The sequence below is a fragment of the Sparus aurata genome, chromosome 11 (genome assembly GCF_900880675.1).
Source record: "Sparus aurata chromosome 11, fSpaAur1.1, whole genome shotgun sequence".
Taxonomy (NCBI): domain Eukaryota; kingdom Metazoa; phylum Chordata; class Actinopteri; order Spariformes; family Sparidae; genus Sparus; species Sparus aurata.
Genome location: NC_044197.1, coordinates 24462363 through 24475868, shown reverse-complemented (window position 1 = coordinate 24475868; position 13506 = coordinate 24462363). Strand labels below are relative to the sequence as shown.

At 40.8% G+C, this 13506-nt stretch overlaps 2 protein-coding genes across 7 annotated transcripts in view; one reads left to right on the top strand and one right to left on the bottom strand.

The window, feature by feature from the left end:
* Positions 1 to 303: 303 nt before the first annotated feature.
* ifi30b (IFI30 lysosomal thiol reductase b) lies at positions 304 to 5190 on the top strand. Its single transcript, XM_030433627.1, has 7 exons — positions 304 to 527; positions 1939 to 2127; positions 2243 to 2314; positions 2405 to 2494; positions 3036 to 3188; positions 3744 to 3812; positions 4977 to 5190. Exons 1-7 carry the CDS (start codon positions 390 to 392, stop codon positions 5034 to 5036), a joined length of 771 nt encoding a protein of 256 aa, XP_030289487.1. The 5' UTR covers positions 304 to 389; the 3' UTR covers positions 5037 to 5190.
* A 58-nt stretch (positions 5191 to 5248) lies between these two features.
* Positions 5249 to 13506, bottom strand: part of LOC115591540 (cAMP-specific 3',5'-cyclic phosphodiesterase 4D-like) — a 102736-nt gene continuing 94478 nt past the window's right edge. For all 6 annotated transcript variants that reach the window (XM_030433616.1, XM_030433618.1, XM_030433617.1 and 3 more), the window contains 6 exons: positions 13164 to 13328; positions 12858 to 12957; positions 11877 to 12031; positions 11109 to 11231; positions 10432 to 10614; positions 5249 to 10149 (listed from right to left, as the gene is read on the bottom strand). In XM_030433616.1, the coding sequence (XP_030289476.1) occupies positions 9592 to 10149; positions 10432 to 10614; positions 11109 to 11231; positions 11877 to 12031; positions 12858 to 12957; positions 13164 to 13328 (1284 nt within the window). In that variant the 3' untranslated portion in view covers positions 5249 to 9591. The remainder of the gene's footprint in view (positions 10150 to 10431; positions 10615 to 11108; positions 11232 to 11876; positions 12032 to 12857; positions 12958 to 13163; positions 13329 to 13506) is intronic.

Sequence of the window (13506 nt, the reverse complement as noted above, 5' to 3'; positions counted from 1 at the left end):
CAACCCCAATTATACCCTGTATTTAAGTTGGAGATGTTATCAAAGAGTTGTCATAACATTTGTGAATCTTTTTTTTTCTTTTTCTTTTTTTCTCGTGTATCATCATACATATTTGTCACTAACACCAATACTTAATTATACAGGATTAAAGTGTTCCAATTGTTGCTAATTTTGATCAGCCACAAACTATTTATTGTTGTTTTCCTCCCATTCGTGAAGCGAGAAGTAGGAGTGTCCGAGGATCCTTGAAGGCAGCGGCGGTCGGTCACACCTGGTATTGATCGTGTGGTGATGGCGGTAGTTTAATTTGAGACGGTCCTGTGGAGGAGGAGCAGCTTCGGTCTTCAGACATCTCCACTCACTCCCTCTGTGGACAGCTGGTGTCAAACATGAAGCAGTCAGGGCTGTTTGTGGTGTTTCTGCTCCTCTGTTTTGACCGGAGAAGCTCCGGCTCTCATCCCAAACCGTCCTGCCGGTACCCTCCATCTCAGTGGTGTCGGTCCCTGGAGATAGCGATAGAGTGCAGGGTGAGTAGAACAAACACTCCGGGGTCCGTCTGCAGTCAGTGGAGGCATGTTGGCCATTCAGCATGTTGGCTCACAGCAGAAAATGCTCAGATATTCACTTTAATGGTGAACAGAAACAAAGCTCAAGACAATAACCTTTTTTTTTTTTTTTTTTGTTACTGGGTGAAAATGTGGAACAAAACAAATGCAATAAAAATTTAATTATATTCTTCAAATTATTTGTAGGTATTTCTTAATTGCTTCAAGTGTTATTGAAATGGTAGAAATATTAAGTGTGCACCTGCAGAATATTATAAAAGGTGTTTTTTCTTGTTTTGTTATTTCTTTTTCATTGATTCTGCTGTGGCCTACTTTTTTAGATGCGTTTTTGACATTTTAATCTTAAATGTTAATCTTCTTTTCATTATCTGAAATAGCCTAAACAGTTTGCCAAATCCTCCGGAAGAAAGGGGGGGACAGGCTGATATTTTAATATTAATATGGAGTGCAATAATGTTAATATAATTGAGCATCCTAGTCTGAAAACAGGAAATGTTGCGTTCAAAGTCTCCCTGGGTTTAAATGAGAGTCATGCTTCAGAAATTGAACACCAGTGGTTCTTCATGTGACCGGTGGAGCAGCTCCAAGGTCAAACACTGAATCAGTTTAAACTGAAAGGCTGGAAAAATAAACCAAACACAGTGTGCTTTATGATCAGTTTTGAGCTCCAGACTGTATAATCAGGCTCTTATTGATTAAGTAGGTGTCATGCTGCAACTCGGCAAGTACTTGGAATCATACAATCTGCTTCTATCTAAAGAGTAAACATTGTAGATGGTGCCTGCCATGATATCTTAAAACCCTTTTTTACACCCACAAAGCTCAGTTTCCAAGAGAATGAAACAAAGAGAAAGTGAATCTTTTAACGTTGTTAACATCTCCCTAAACAGGACCTGCTCGCCTCTCATTTTCACTAGTGTTTGGATAAAAATTGTCCCCTTCTTAATGCCATACTTGTAGACAAATCTTAAAATGTAACCTGGCAGTAACTACACTAAGAAGGTTGACCTTTCTAGAAACTGAGTCCAAGCACAGAAACAAAACGTTTGCCTCCAGTTTTTGCTTTTTATTAAACTTTGAAAGAAGTGTCTCTTTCTAGAGTGAGAACTGTTGTACAGTTGCAGTTGTAAAATAAACATAAGAATTACAATAAGAGGGGAAGCCAGATAAATTGCTGCTGAGTCATAAACTATTAATATTTTGTTTTTCACATCTAAGACACATCGTCATAGTGTTCATTTAAATTGTAGTAACAGCCCTCAAGTTCTTTTAGGGCAGCATGCAGGGCTCATATTTGTATTTCTATTCTATAAACTTGAATTTGAACATATTTTGGCACAAGCTACTTTCTTGTTTTTGGGTTTTGTTTCAGGTTCAGAAGCAGTGTATGGAGGTGAATGCCACTGGACCGAACAAGTCTGTTCCTCCAGTGTCTGTCACTCTGTACTATGAGAGTCTCTGTCCAGCCTGCAGAGTCTTCATCAGCCAGCAGCTCTTCCCCACTTGGACCATTCTACACGACATCATGACCGTCACTCTGGTCCCCTACGGCAACGCTAAGGTACACTGAACCTCGTTAAACTCTCTGAAAGTAGAGAGAAGATTTCATGTCGTCATTTCTACAGGAATATTGCTCTCCAGCTAATAAAATATCTATAACCTTCCCTCTGTTGTAGGAGCTTCCATCTGCAAACTCTCCCTTCACCTGTCAGCACGGAGAGCCTGAATGCAGAGGAAACATGATCGAGGTTTGATCACCTGTTCTGCAGCTCTGTCACGTTTTTTTTTTATTAACACAGAAACACGATGACTTCATATTGACTGCTGCTGTCCCTCAGGCCTGTATCATCCATCTAACTGGACACTCAGCATTTCAGATCATCCACTGCATGGAGTCTGCTGCAGATGTTCTCAACGCTGTGCAACCTGTGAGTATCTACAGGGAAAAACAATCCATTTATCGTATCTGCACAGTTTTGGCCGTGAATCTCATCTTCGTAATGAAGCAGGAGAAATGAGAAGAAAATAAGTTTGAGATGCAGAGGGAGATGAGATGAATCCATTTAAAATAGAAAAAGGAAAATAAATAAACACTTGAAATGATTCAAAGGCAAGTCAAAACGGATATATTCATTTTACACTTTATATATTAAATCATGTCTACATTCATTTCATGTGTTGTATTTAATGGCATTGATTTATTCATTAAACTATTTGATTTTGAAAGTCTCAGTCCTCCATGAAAGACTCCTGTTATGACTTGAGTCAAAAGTATTCAGGAGGAAAACCAGTTGACTGAGCCTTGTGAAGTGGAAAGTGTTTGGTATAAATTATGATAGTTTTAAAGACAATCAATGTTTCACTAAATGGCGAAGAAAGAGAGGGAGGGGGAAAAAAAAAGCTGAAAAATTCTTGCCTTAAAAGATTCTGTATGCGTTTTGTTGCTGACGCCCTGTCCTGTCGTCTCAGTGTCTCCAGCTGTACGCTCCCTCTGTCTCCTGGTCCACTGTCGACTCCTGTGTGAAGGGAGGTCTGGGAAACCAGCTGATGCGCGACAACGCCGCCATGACCCGAGCTCTGAACCCCGCCCACACACACGTGCCCTGGGTCACCTTCAATGGGGTAAAACACTGAAGGCATACTGGATAAGACGGTGTCACAAAGAAGTGATAGAGATCTAATTTCTGCTTTTTCTTGGATGAAAAAGGCCAAATTATGATTCTGAATTAGTAAAATCCAAAGCCTTTCAGCAGTGGAGGAAGTTTTGAAATAGTTTACTCAAGTAAAAGTACTAACAACACCATATAAAAATACTTTTTTTTACAAGTCCTGCACATTATTTGGACTGCACCTAATTATCATCATCATCATAGGTGAATTGGCCGATTATTTTTTTCTCCATTTGTTTTGTTTTTTGTTTGCAAAAATTCCCCAAAAAGTGAAAAATATAGGACACCTTCAGAACGCTTCATTTGTTTAACAACTATTAAATGTAGTATGTTTGAGAGATGACAAACAGTCTTGACAGTGCAGAATAAAAGTTAAAAAGGAAACTAAATGTAAATGCGGTTTGGGGTAACTTGGGTTTATCATGAAAATTGTAGTTTGGGATTAAACACTCTGCCTGACATGTGATGTTGTATCTGTTACTGATCAAAAATCAAACTGTTGTTTCAGGAATACACAGAAGAGAACGAGGACAAGGCGATGTCGTCTCTTTTCCATTTGGTTTGCCAACTGTACAAGGTGACCACTTTAATGTTTCTTCTTTTCTTTGTTGTCACTGAAAGTCTGTGGGATATTTGAGTATCAGTAATGGTAGGAAGTACAGGTGAAGGACAATGGAGAATCCCAAAATAATATTTCATTAAAGGAAGCCTGGGCGTGAGAAAACTTAAAGGAGTCATCACCTGGTTTTTTACATATCCAGTCCCTCTTGGATCGCTTTGGATCATTTCTTAAAACTTATTATTTTTTTTTTTTAAATCAAACAGAGAGCTTGTTCTGACCCTTTTTCATACCGCGACTTTCTCACGCGAGATTATGCGCGAGGTTTTGACCGGTCCGGATGTGCATTGTATTAATATGTAATGAGGCGCGCGTTGATTGGCCGCAGGAAGGACAGAGCCGGAATGGGGGGCTAGCCTGCATGCACACAGACTCCAAAACATAAACAGCCCGCTGTCATGGCACACACACTTAATGACGAACCTTACGGAATTCAGGCATTTATGTACGAGCCGGAGTCGGAAACCGAACGGGAGAGTGAAGAGGCAGAGACGGTGAAAGAGACATGTTAACAGCAGGATGTCTCTGAATGGTAAATTCTTTGTTTTTTCCTTCTTACTTTACACACTCGTGTTTTACATGTAAGACCTGAGTTTCAATGCTGGCGGTCACGATGTATGGCGTGAAAATGACAGAGAAATAAGCAGATTTGGCGTGCTCACTCAGAAAGTCTGGCTGAGGACGGCTGTGAGCCGATGCTTAATATGCAAGTAGCCTCCTGTGGTAACGTCACCACCGGAGCAGAGTCAAAATCTTGTGCTTTAGGAATGCGCACTACTGTGCGCTATTCCTGTTCGGAAAAAGAGCCAAAGCGAAAAAAATAAGCCACTTTCAAACTCCAGCTTTTCAGGCAAGTTTCAACAGAGGTCCAACACCAATATGCATGATTTAACGAGAGAAATTGCGATTTCCGGGTGATGACTCCTTTAAATCAGAATCTCAACATTATAGTTAAAAATTAGATAATGTGTATTGTCTACATTTGTCACTTAGCCTGATGTTTGAGTACATTTTAGTGTCTTTTTTTTTTTCTAAATCTCCAACATCATCTCCACCTGTGACTGAAGTGATTGTGTTTCTGAATATGTGTGTTGTGACTGTTACTGTGTGTTGTGTTTTCAGGGGGTGAAGCCTCCAGCCTGCACCGGAGCCCCGGTCAGACTGAACAGAGGCTTCTGCTGAACAATCTCAACCCGCAGGAAAAACAACTTGACATGCATACAATGATGTACCAAGTATCGCCATAGAAACCATACTAACATGCATGGGAAATCATACAGTGGATGTTTGTGTCTTTGGTAAAAGTGGAATAAATCCATCTTGTCTTGCATAAAAATTTCATGAATGACTTTATTTACATTTTAAAAACACAGAGAAGGAACAAACACAACCAGTCTGATAAATTTCCATATAATTTATTGGCATTTTCCACTTAAAACACCCTGAACTCCCAAGACTCTTTTGGCTTAAAATAATGAACAAAAATATAATTATTTTCTTTGACGAAACATTGGAGTGGCAGATGCATACATACTCGTAAAGTATACTTGATTTTTAGGCTCCAGAACATAAAATCAAATGTCCTATGTTACAGTACTTTGTCTCGACAGACACGTTTAAAGAATAAATATCTTTTATAGAAGTTTGCACGACACAGAGAGGCTGAGAAAACGAGACGGCGCGAACATTAATGGTGGCAGTATCAGCGCAACACTATAACGGAGCGAGAGCAGGAACTCTGCTGCTCGTTAACACTTAACACTGCATGGCACTGATGTCTTCCTGTAAAGAGCCACAGTTCTGTGTTTAACATGCTACTGTGACGCCTCAGATCCCTGAGCTGCACACGGTATATTCAGCTGACTAGAAACTGTTAAATTGTCTTTAAGTTGTATTCACACAAGATGAAAAGGCCATGTCAAACCAGTTTCAAGTTCTATTCACGTCAAGTTTAGTCTTGTTCATGGTCTTCCTTCCTAACTGACTCATTATCTGAAACTAAAATTACATTTTAAAATCTTTTAAACATTTGGGATAATACAAGTACACAACTAAACAAAATTTGCGACAAAGGTTAATACTTTTAAGGTCGTTTCACACATTTTAAGGCAGAAATGTCACATATCTTTGGAGTGATTACTTGGCTTTTTGGTGTTTTCCAGACTAACTGGAAATGTATAAAGTCATCACTCGATCAGAGCTAACAGATTGTGTTAACAATCGAGTGGATCACTGCTGTGTTTCAGCTAATACTTACAGGGAAGCACAGAGTTTGATTTTTACTTTTGTTTTTTGCTCTAAGGTTATACCGAGAATGTATTTTCTGAAAACCTTAATAGTTCAAACAACTTTTGGACATACGACGAGGAACTTTGACTGGCTGTTTCTGTTATAGTTAATCTAGTTTTTGTTGATGCCTGTCACCAGGTGGGAAAAATCATTAAATCAAAACTGAGTATGAGTCCTGCAGTACGGCACTAAAACAAGGTTTCACCATTGTCATCTTACACTTACAAAGTTACATCTTGCAACAGTATTAAAAACATGTCAGATCAAGATCTTTATAACAGAATGTGATGATGCTCATACCACTTGTCTACAGGGGGCGCCACAATCAACACAGTGAAAATTATTTGTAGCAGCATTAAGAAGCAGAAGGTGTAATAATTTAATGTTAATGACTGTTGCTTAATATTTTTGAATATAATACAAATTCCAGCTGTATGAGCTCCTTGATCCCAATTCTAGTCAAACTAACTTGAAGAAATGTGCTTTTTAGCCGGTGATAAGCAGACCAGCAGGGTTATTGGGTCAATTCACCAGAGATCATGCGACTGGTATTTTATACTGAACAGGCGATGATATATTCAGAGACATTTGGTAGCAAAACTAAAATAATAAAAGTTTATATCAAGCTAAGTTGCTTTTTCTTCACAATACAACAAAAAAGTGTTAATGTAAAACAAAAATAACATGGTGCTTTTGCTATTTTTAGAACTTAAGGTTTGTTGCCGGAGTGATGCTGAAGAAAAGGCCACAAGGGTCAGAAAACATAAGAGATCATCAGCTATCAAGGCAATCTGCCATCTATATTCTGACATTTCTTGTTTTTAACTTCTACTTTTGCCTGTTGAAAGAGGTAACGTCTCAACACGTCTGAATAAACAACACATTAGACAACACAAAGGGGGATTACATGGCGTTTTCATCGTGGGATTTTGAGGGAATTTGACACTCGAAAGCTCAAGATAACGCGTAATCATTAAAACTCGGAGTGATGTTTAACATTAAACTTAATCTGTCAGATAATCACAACAAATCTTTTACAGTCAAAATGACAACAGAATGATAAGGACAGAACCAGAATATTGGTCCTGTCTTTAAGAATAGTTTTCTATTTGTATCCAGATTCTTTGTGATTTCATCTGTTCCAGTTTTCCAGAACTGCAGCTCAAATGATACTGAGTGTGTGCATGTTAAAAACAGCGTAATGGTCCTTTAACATTCGGCCCTTTTACATGTAAGGTTGATCAATAAAGCTTACTAGCTGAGTTAATGAAATACTGTTAGACTAGTGTTTTCTACTACTGCCTGACCAGGAAGTGCATTGTTTCTTGTGTAGTGCTTGTTTGCTTCCAGGCCGTTCTACTTCGGTGACGGCGACATTAAACATTGCTCTACACTGAATGTGGACAGAAAGAGTCCTGAACTCCTGAAACTACACACATTCTCAAGTCCCAGCTGTCTGATTAGGAAAAAGCTGAACAGACTGATCGTAAGTTGCACAAAATCTAGCAAATTGTCTGCTTTAAATACTGTGTACATGTATCATTCGTAAAAACTAACACTATAAAGTCAATGACTTCGATACAATCATCAGGTTAAAATCTCTAGTGTAAAAATGTACAGCATCGTAGGCTGGCAGGTGTTTGTGTGTTTTCAACACTTATGGCACACAGTTATCTTCGTCGAGCACTAACTACCAGATAAGACTGAAAACCTGATGGGATACAATCTGTTGAGTATGAACTACAGGCGATTGATTTTAGTCAGAAGCTGTGCTCCTTCTGATCTCCACAGCCCATCGGCAGGAAACTAACTTCTTGGTGACTTCATTGGAATTATAAGATCCTTGCTGATTTAGGGAAAAGGGATATAACTTTACATTTAAAACAACGAAAATAGAATATTTTCTGTAGTTCTGGATAAGACGACACTCACCGATGGTTGTGGCTGATGATTATTTGTTGTCACATCAGTTTGGCGCCGGACTATAAAGCATCACCCAGCTATTTTAAAACATCGGTATCAGCCCAGAATCTCCTTGCTTCTACAACTGTTTAAAAGTGTGCTTAACGCCTCTGCCAACTTTGATTCTTTGGACATAGGAACTGATTGTAGCCAACATTTACACTTATAAATTTGCCTTTAAAAAGAAAGTGCGACCCAGGTGGATCCATTTATAAGTTGACAGAGTTGTTGTTAAAAACAAACTTCGACATCATGAAACAGATGTCAATACTTCACTAAAGAAGAAAGAAGGAGTCCTATAATTCCAACAGTATCTGACCATCAGTGGCTTGTGAATTTTCGAGTCCCTCTAATCCTCTGAAGTTATTTTCCTGCTTTTCCCTTTCCTTTCCGGCCTTCTGGTACCTCAAGTCAGATGTCCTGTGCTGTGTTGGTGTGATCGGTAGGCCTACAGTGGGTGAAGCCCTTTGTGTGACTGAATAGAAGAGCTGAAGGGCAGAGACGGTAAAGTGCTACTGCGGACTGGAGGCACCCTGATAATAAAAAATGCTTTTCAAGCACATAAACACGGACAAGACCAGCAAATGTACAACAACAGAACAATGACACCGTTTTTCAAATCATCTCAGGTAAAAAAATAAAGTCATTATACAGGTGGTGTCTTTTTGTATATTCAACAGGTGAGACTGGGCTACAGTCTTCTTCAGTGTTCAATCTCTGTGCTGCTACAAGCTGGTTTAAATACACATTATTTCATTGCTTCAGTTGCCAAATTTTCTCTTAAAGGGATTTGATTAACTGTAGAGACACACAGGTTAAACAAAGGTTCAGGTGTCTCTGGTTTGGAGGTAAATCAAACAGGACAAACAGTTTGGGGTTGGGGGTATCCACTACATCCGTGCTACATTAGATTTATTTCTCTTCATACCCTGAGGTTTAGGTCCATCGATTCTCTCGCTGCAAATCTACATCGTGTATTTGGTAAAATGATTCATCTCTCACACCATTCTTTAGCAAAGAAATCATATACACTTATTCCAACCGGACTCTAATTTAAATGAAAACTATGGTGCAAAATAATTTCCAAGACCCTGTCGAACCAGAGCGATCCTCGCTCGCTGCTCATGTCTGAATGTCTCAGTTATTTTGGAGGAAGACATTTCCTTTACCTTTTGTTCTCGTTAAGTGCTTCACGCCTTCGCTCCACTCTTCTTCCCAGTTAAAATGCAGCAGTCTTTGTCTGGGACGCTCCAAACCGAAGCTACAATGAAGCAGGATGGGACATGAAGACCAATCAGGCACCCAAAGAGTGGCTTAAACGATTTGTCTCGTTAATATAGAAAATAAAACAGTTCTCCAGAGAGGGTGTCTCCAGTGTAAAGGGACTGTAGTGATTTTACAGACTTTATTGGTGAAGGCCTGCCCTGCCTCCATCTCACTACATTCAGCAATCGTGTCCCTCAGGCAGGGCAGGTTGTGCTGGTTGTTACGTGCCCATACGCAGGCAGGCCACACCGTCGCCCTCCTGGCTCAGTTCTCTGTCCCTGTCAGCACCCTCCAGCGTCCTGTGGGGGCTCCGCACCGACATGGCAGCCAGATTCAGGGTCCGAGACGGGTGAGGTGAGGGGGGACGGTACCTGCTGGTGCTGCCGCGGGGGTCTGGAGACAAGGAGGGGGAGGGGGAATCTTGGTGTCGCTCCCCGCCTGAATGAGGCTCCTCCTCTAGGGGGCTATCCAGGTCCGACTCCACCTCCACCTCCTCCTCATCTTCCTCTTCCTCCTCCAGAGTGAGTTCAAATTGGAACTTGTCCCCCCCTCCTCCTCCTCCTGAAGGGACGGCTCCTCCTGTGCCAACAGCTTCTCCTGCTGAACCGAGCTCTACATGGTGCTCCTCTGGGCTGGAGGGCGACGGACTGCGGGGGATCATGCTCTGGTACCACTCCCTGTTATCCTCCAGCGTGTCAAGGATGTCCTGGGCGTCAGGGTGCACCAAGTCAGCCCAGGTCTCCCACAGAGGGTGGACAATGTAGTCAATAAAGCCCACCTAGTCATAGAATGTACATAAATAAATATATGAGTATAAGAGGAGTGAAATATGAAACAAGATAATAGGGGTATCACAATTTTGAAATTATCGAAATCCAATGGATTATTGTAATCAAGTGCAGTAACGACCCTGTCGAGTCTTCCTGCTGGGTTTTGGTGTTGTTTATCTCTGTAGATTTACCTGCTTCTGTCCTCTGCTGTCTGTTTGTGCTGGAGTTTTTACACATTATGAGGGACTTCATGGTGCATTCAGGTGCATGTCTTAAACTCTGGGCCTTACCTGGGTTTTCTCTATGGAGGCGTTGTGTTTGTCACACATGGGACTAATCTCCATGCCCTTGTCCCGCTCCCGGTCTCCCTGGGTAAAGAATTCCACCATGATGCGGTCTGTCCACTGTCGGTAAAGCTGCAGCGGTTTGGTAGGGTTGCTCAGGTCGGCACAATGGACCATGTTCTGCAGAACCTGGAGGGGAGACACTCAGTCAGACACACTTCAGGCTGGTTTTCCTTTTTCAGATGTGCCCTGTTATCAAGACTTCACCAACAGTTACTTGAGGTGGCAATAACTTGAGGGATGTAAGTAGAATTCCATTTATTACAGATATAACGTGACCCAGTTCTGATTGTGCTAAAATACAGTGAAGAATAGCTCACAACTCTGTGGCGCGGTGCAGTTACCCCTAAATGTCCAGCAGGAAGCAGCACTTTTACACAAACGGTCTCAGTTTGTTGTAAATGGAAATAAAAAATGCTGCTGCTAATGTCAGAGATCTGCTGCTTATCAAATAATGCTCACTTTTAATTAAAAAGACTTGAAATTTAAAACTGACTCAATTCACTGATGGCGCACCTTAAAAAATTGCTTAAGTGAACAGAGATTGTACACGTTCATATTTTTTGTAACACCATGTACTTTGATTTAATATCTTTATTCACTACCAACTGCGGCATTATCACCTGGATGCGGTCAGAGTAGTTGTCCAGCAGCAGGACTCCCAGACTGGTCACCTTCTTGGTCTCCACCATCGTCTTCATGTCAGCCAAGAAGTTCATGTGTTTGGACATATCTGTGGCGAGCACCTGATGAGGATGACATCCACACAAACAGAGACTCAACATCTTCAGTAACTCTGTTTCAATAACACGTTATCCTGTCTTCTTTTCTTTATTGTGGCCTAACAGTTCTGCAGGCTTTTGAATGGTTAATGGAGCATTGTGAAGGATGAAGTGAATGTAGAAACAATATACTGTATGTCTTAAAGAGTTTCTATGAGATAGTGTGGGCTGACAGTTTGTGTTTATTAGTCCTTGCACCTGTGTAAAAGTTTTAACTATTTTGGTATGTTTGGTCATTCAGTTTCTATCTTTTTAAATCACGCAGATTTTAAAACACACTACATATAAAATACAGTCTTTATATTAGTAACTACGATTATTCTGAAAAATCTGGAATCATAATGTAATTACTTTTATGTACTTTGTATTGCTACGGGGAATCCTATTTCTCCTATTTTGTTTTGCTCCATCCAGGTATAACTGACCATCAACTGTAACTGTTTTCTAATGGATATACCGCATGGTGACCAGCCCTGTCAAAGTAAGCTGTGACTAGATAGGAGAAGCCAGAAACACAAACCATAATGGGAAACCACACTGTTAAGCTACAGCTCAGGTACAGTACGGCTGAATATCAATTCAGGGTTTAAAAAATGTAGCAGTTCTCACCATATCAATCACCATCTTGCGGAGGGAGTCTTTCTGTTTCTTGCTGAGGTTTTGGAAGATGTCACAGTTGTCTTCTTGGAGCAGTTTGAAGCCCACAGCGAGGTGGTGATTCTCCAGCACTGAGGCATCGTTGTACATCAGCGCCAGCTCTGAACCTGCACAGATGTAGGATGAAATACCTTATATTGTACAACAGGAAAACTCAAATAAAATTGTATTTTTTTTTGGTGCTCTGAATAACTGCTGCACACTCAAAATTAAATGACCAAGACCAAGCTCAGGGGCAGCTTAAAGGAGAACTTCGGTCGATTTAAACATGCAGCTTCATTGCTCAAGCTACCCTTGACTTACCAGTACCGAAGACGCGAACAAATTTGGTCCAGCCATTACAGAGCTCCGTGAACGGAGATGTAGCATTGAACGCTAACAGCATGGGGTCAGAACTTTACACTGTGTTTTAAGCGTCTTAACATGCTCCACATCTCACACCAAAAGTTATGCAACATCAGCAGACACCTTAGCACACAGCACTGTAGCGTGTATGACTCAAAATGAATAAAAAAGTAGTTAAAACAATGTGTTTGTGCAAGGAGCTACTTACCTGTTTGTTGACATCCGCGTCTTCCAGTAGCTAGACCAAACTAGTCAATCCGTCGAGCATGCACTTACTCCCTCACTGGCGGAGACGGAAACGTAATCCAGCATTTTCGTGTTTATGTTCATAATGTACATGTCCATGTTACAGCCTGTCATGAGCCATGAGCCTTACAATAGCCTGTTAAGCCTGTTAAGTGCACACTCGATGGATATGCTAGTTTGGTCTAGCTACCGGAAGATGCGGATGTCAACAAACAGGTAAGTAGCTGCATGTTTAAAACGACCGAAGTTCTCCTTTAAGTAAAAAAGAAACAACGTTCAACCTGATGTTTTTGTTCTGAAGCCTGTTGTGGTATTTGTACACTGAGACAAAGAGGAACCTACTGGTGTTTATTAGGAACTGGTTAGTGACTCCTGGGTGGTCGACATCATGGATGGCACTAGCAAACAGAGCAGCCATAATCTCCAGGTCTGTGAACACCGCCTGGGATAATAAGAGAACAGGAAACAACTTAACTCAACCAATACATTGATATTATATTGTATCTGTGACTTATTTTGAACAAAAAGTATCTCTATAAAGTGCTCTAACCAGTCTGAGACCTGACTGCTGAAGCTGTATATCAAAACCTATTAAACTTATCATGTGCAATGTAACCATAAGCTACAACAGCAGTTTCCTCAGCTCACCTCTAAAGCAGGGGTGGACAGGAGGACGTGGGTAGACTGCACTACATCAGCTGCATGAACGTTGTTGTGATAAGCTACGTCTGCATGGTAGTGGTCCTCCAAGGTCATCATGAAGGTGACAAAGGTGTCGTTGGGGATCTTAAAGGTTTTTAGAAGGTCTCGCTCCTGTCCGGGTGAGGATGATTACAAGATGGGAAGCAGATTCACATCAATCACAAATGACAGCTTGTCTTTTTTTGTGGCAATGATTCAAATGACACCACGAACAGATTCTTCTTTAATCCAAACTGGGAGGGCAAAGTGTAAAACGCAGAAGCACTTCACAGTTACAAGTAACTTCTTC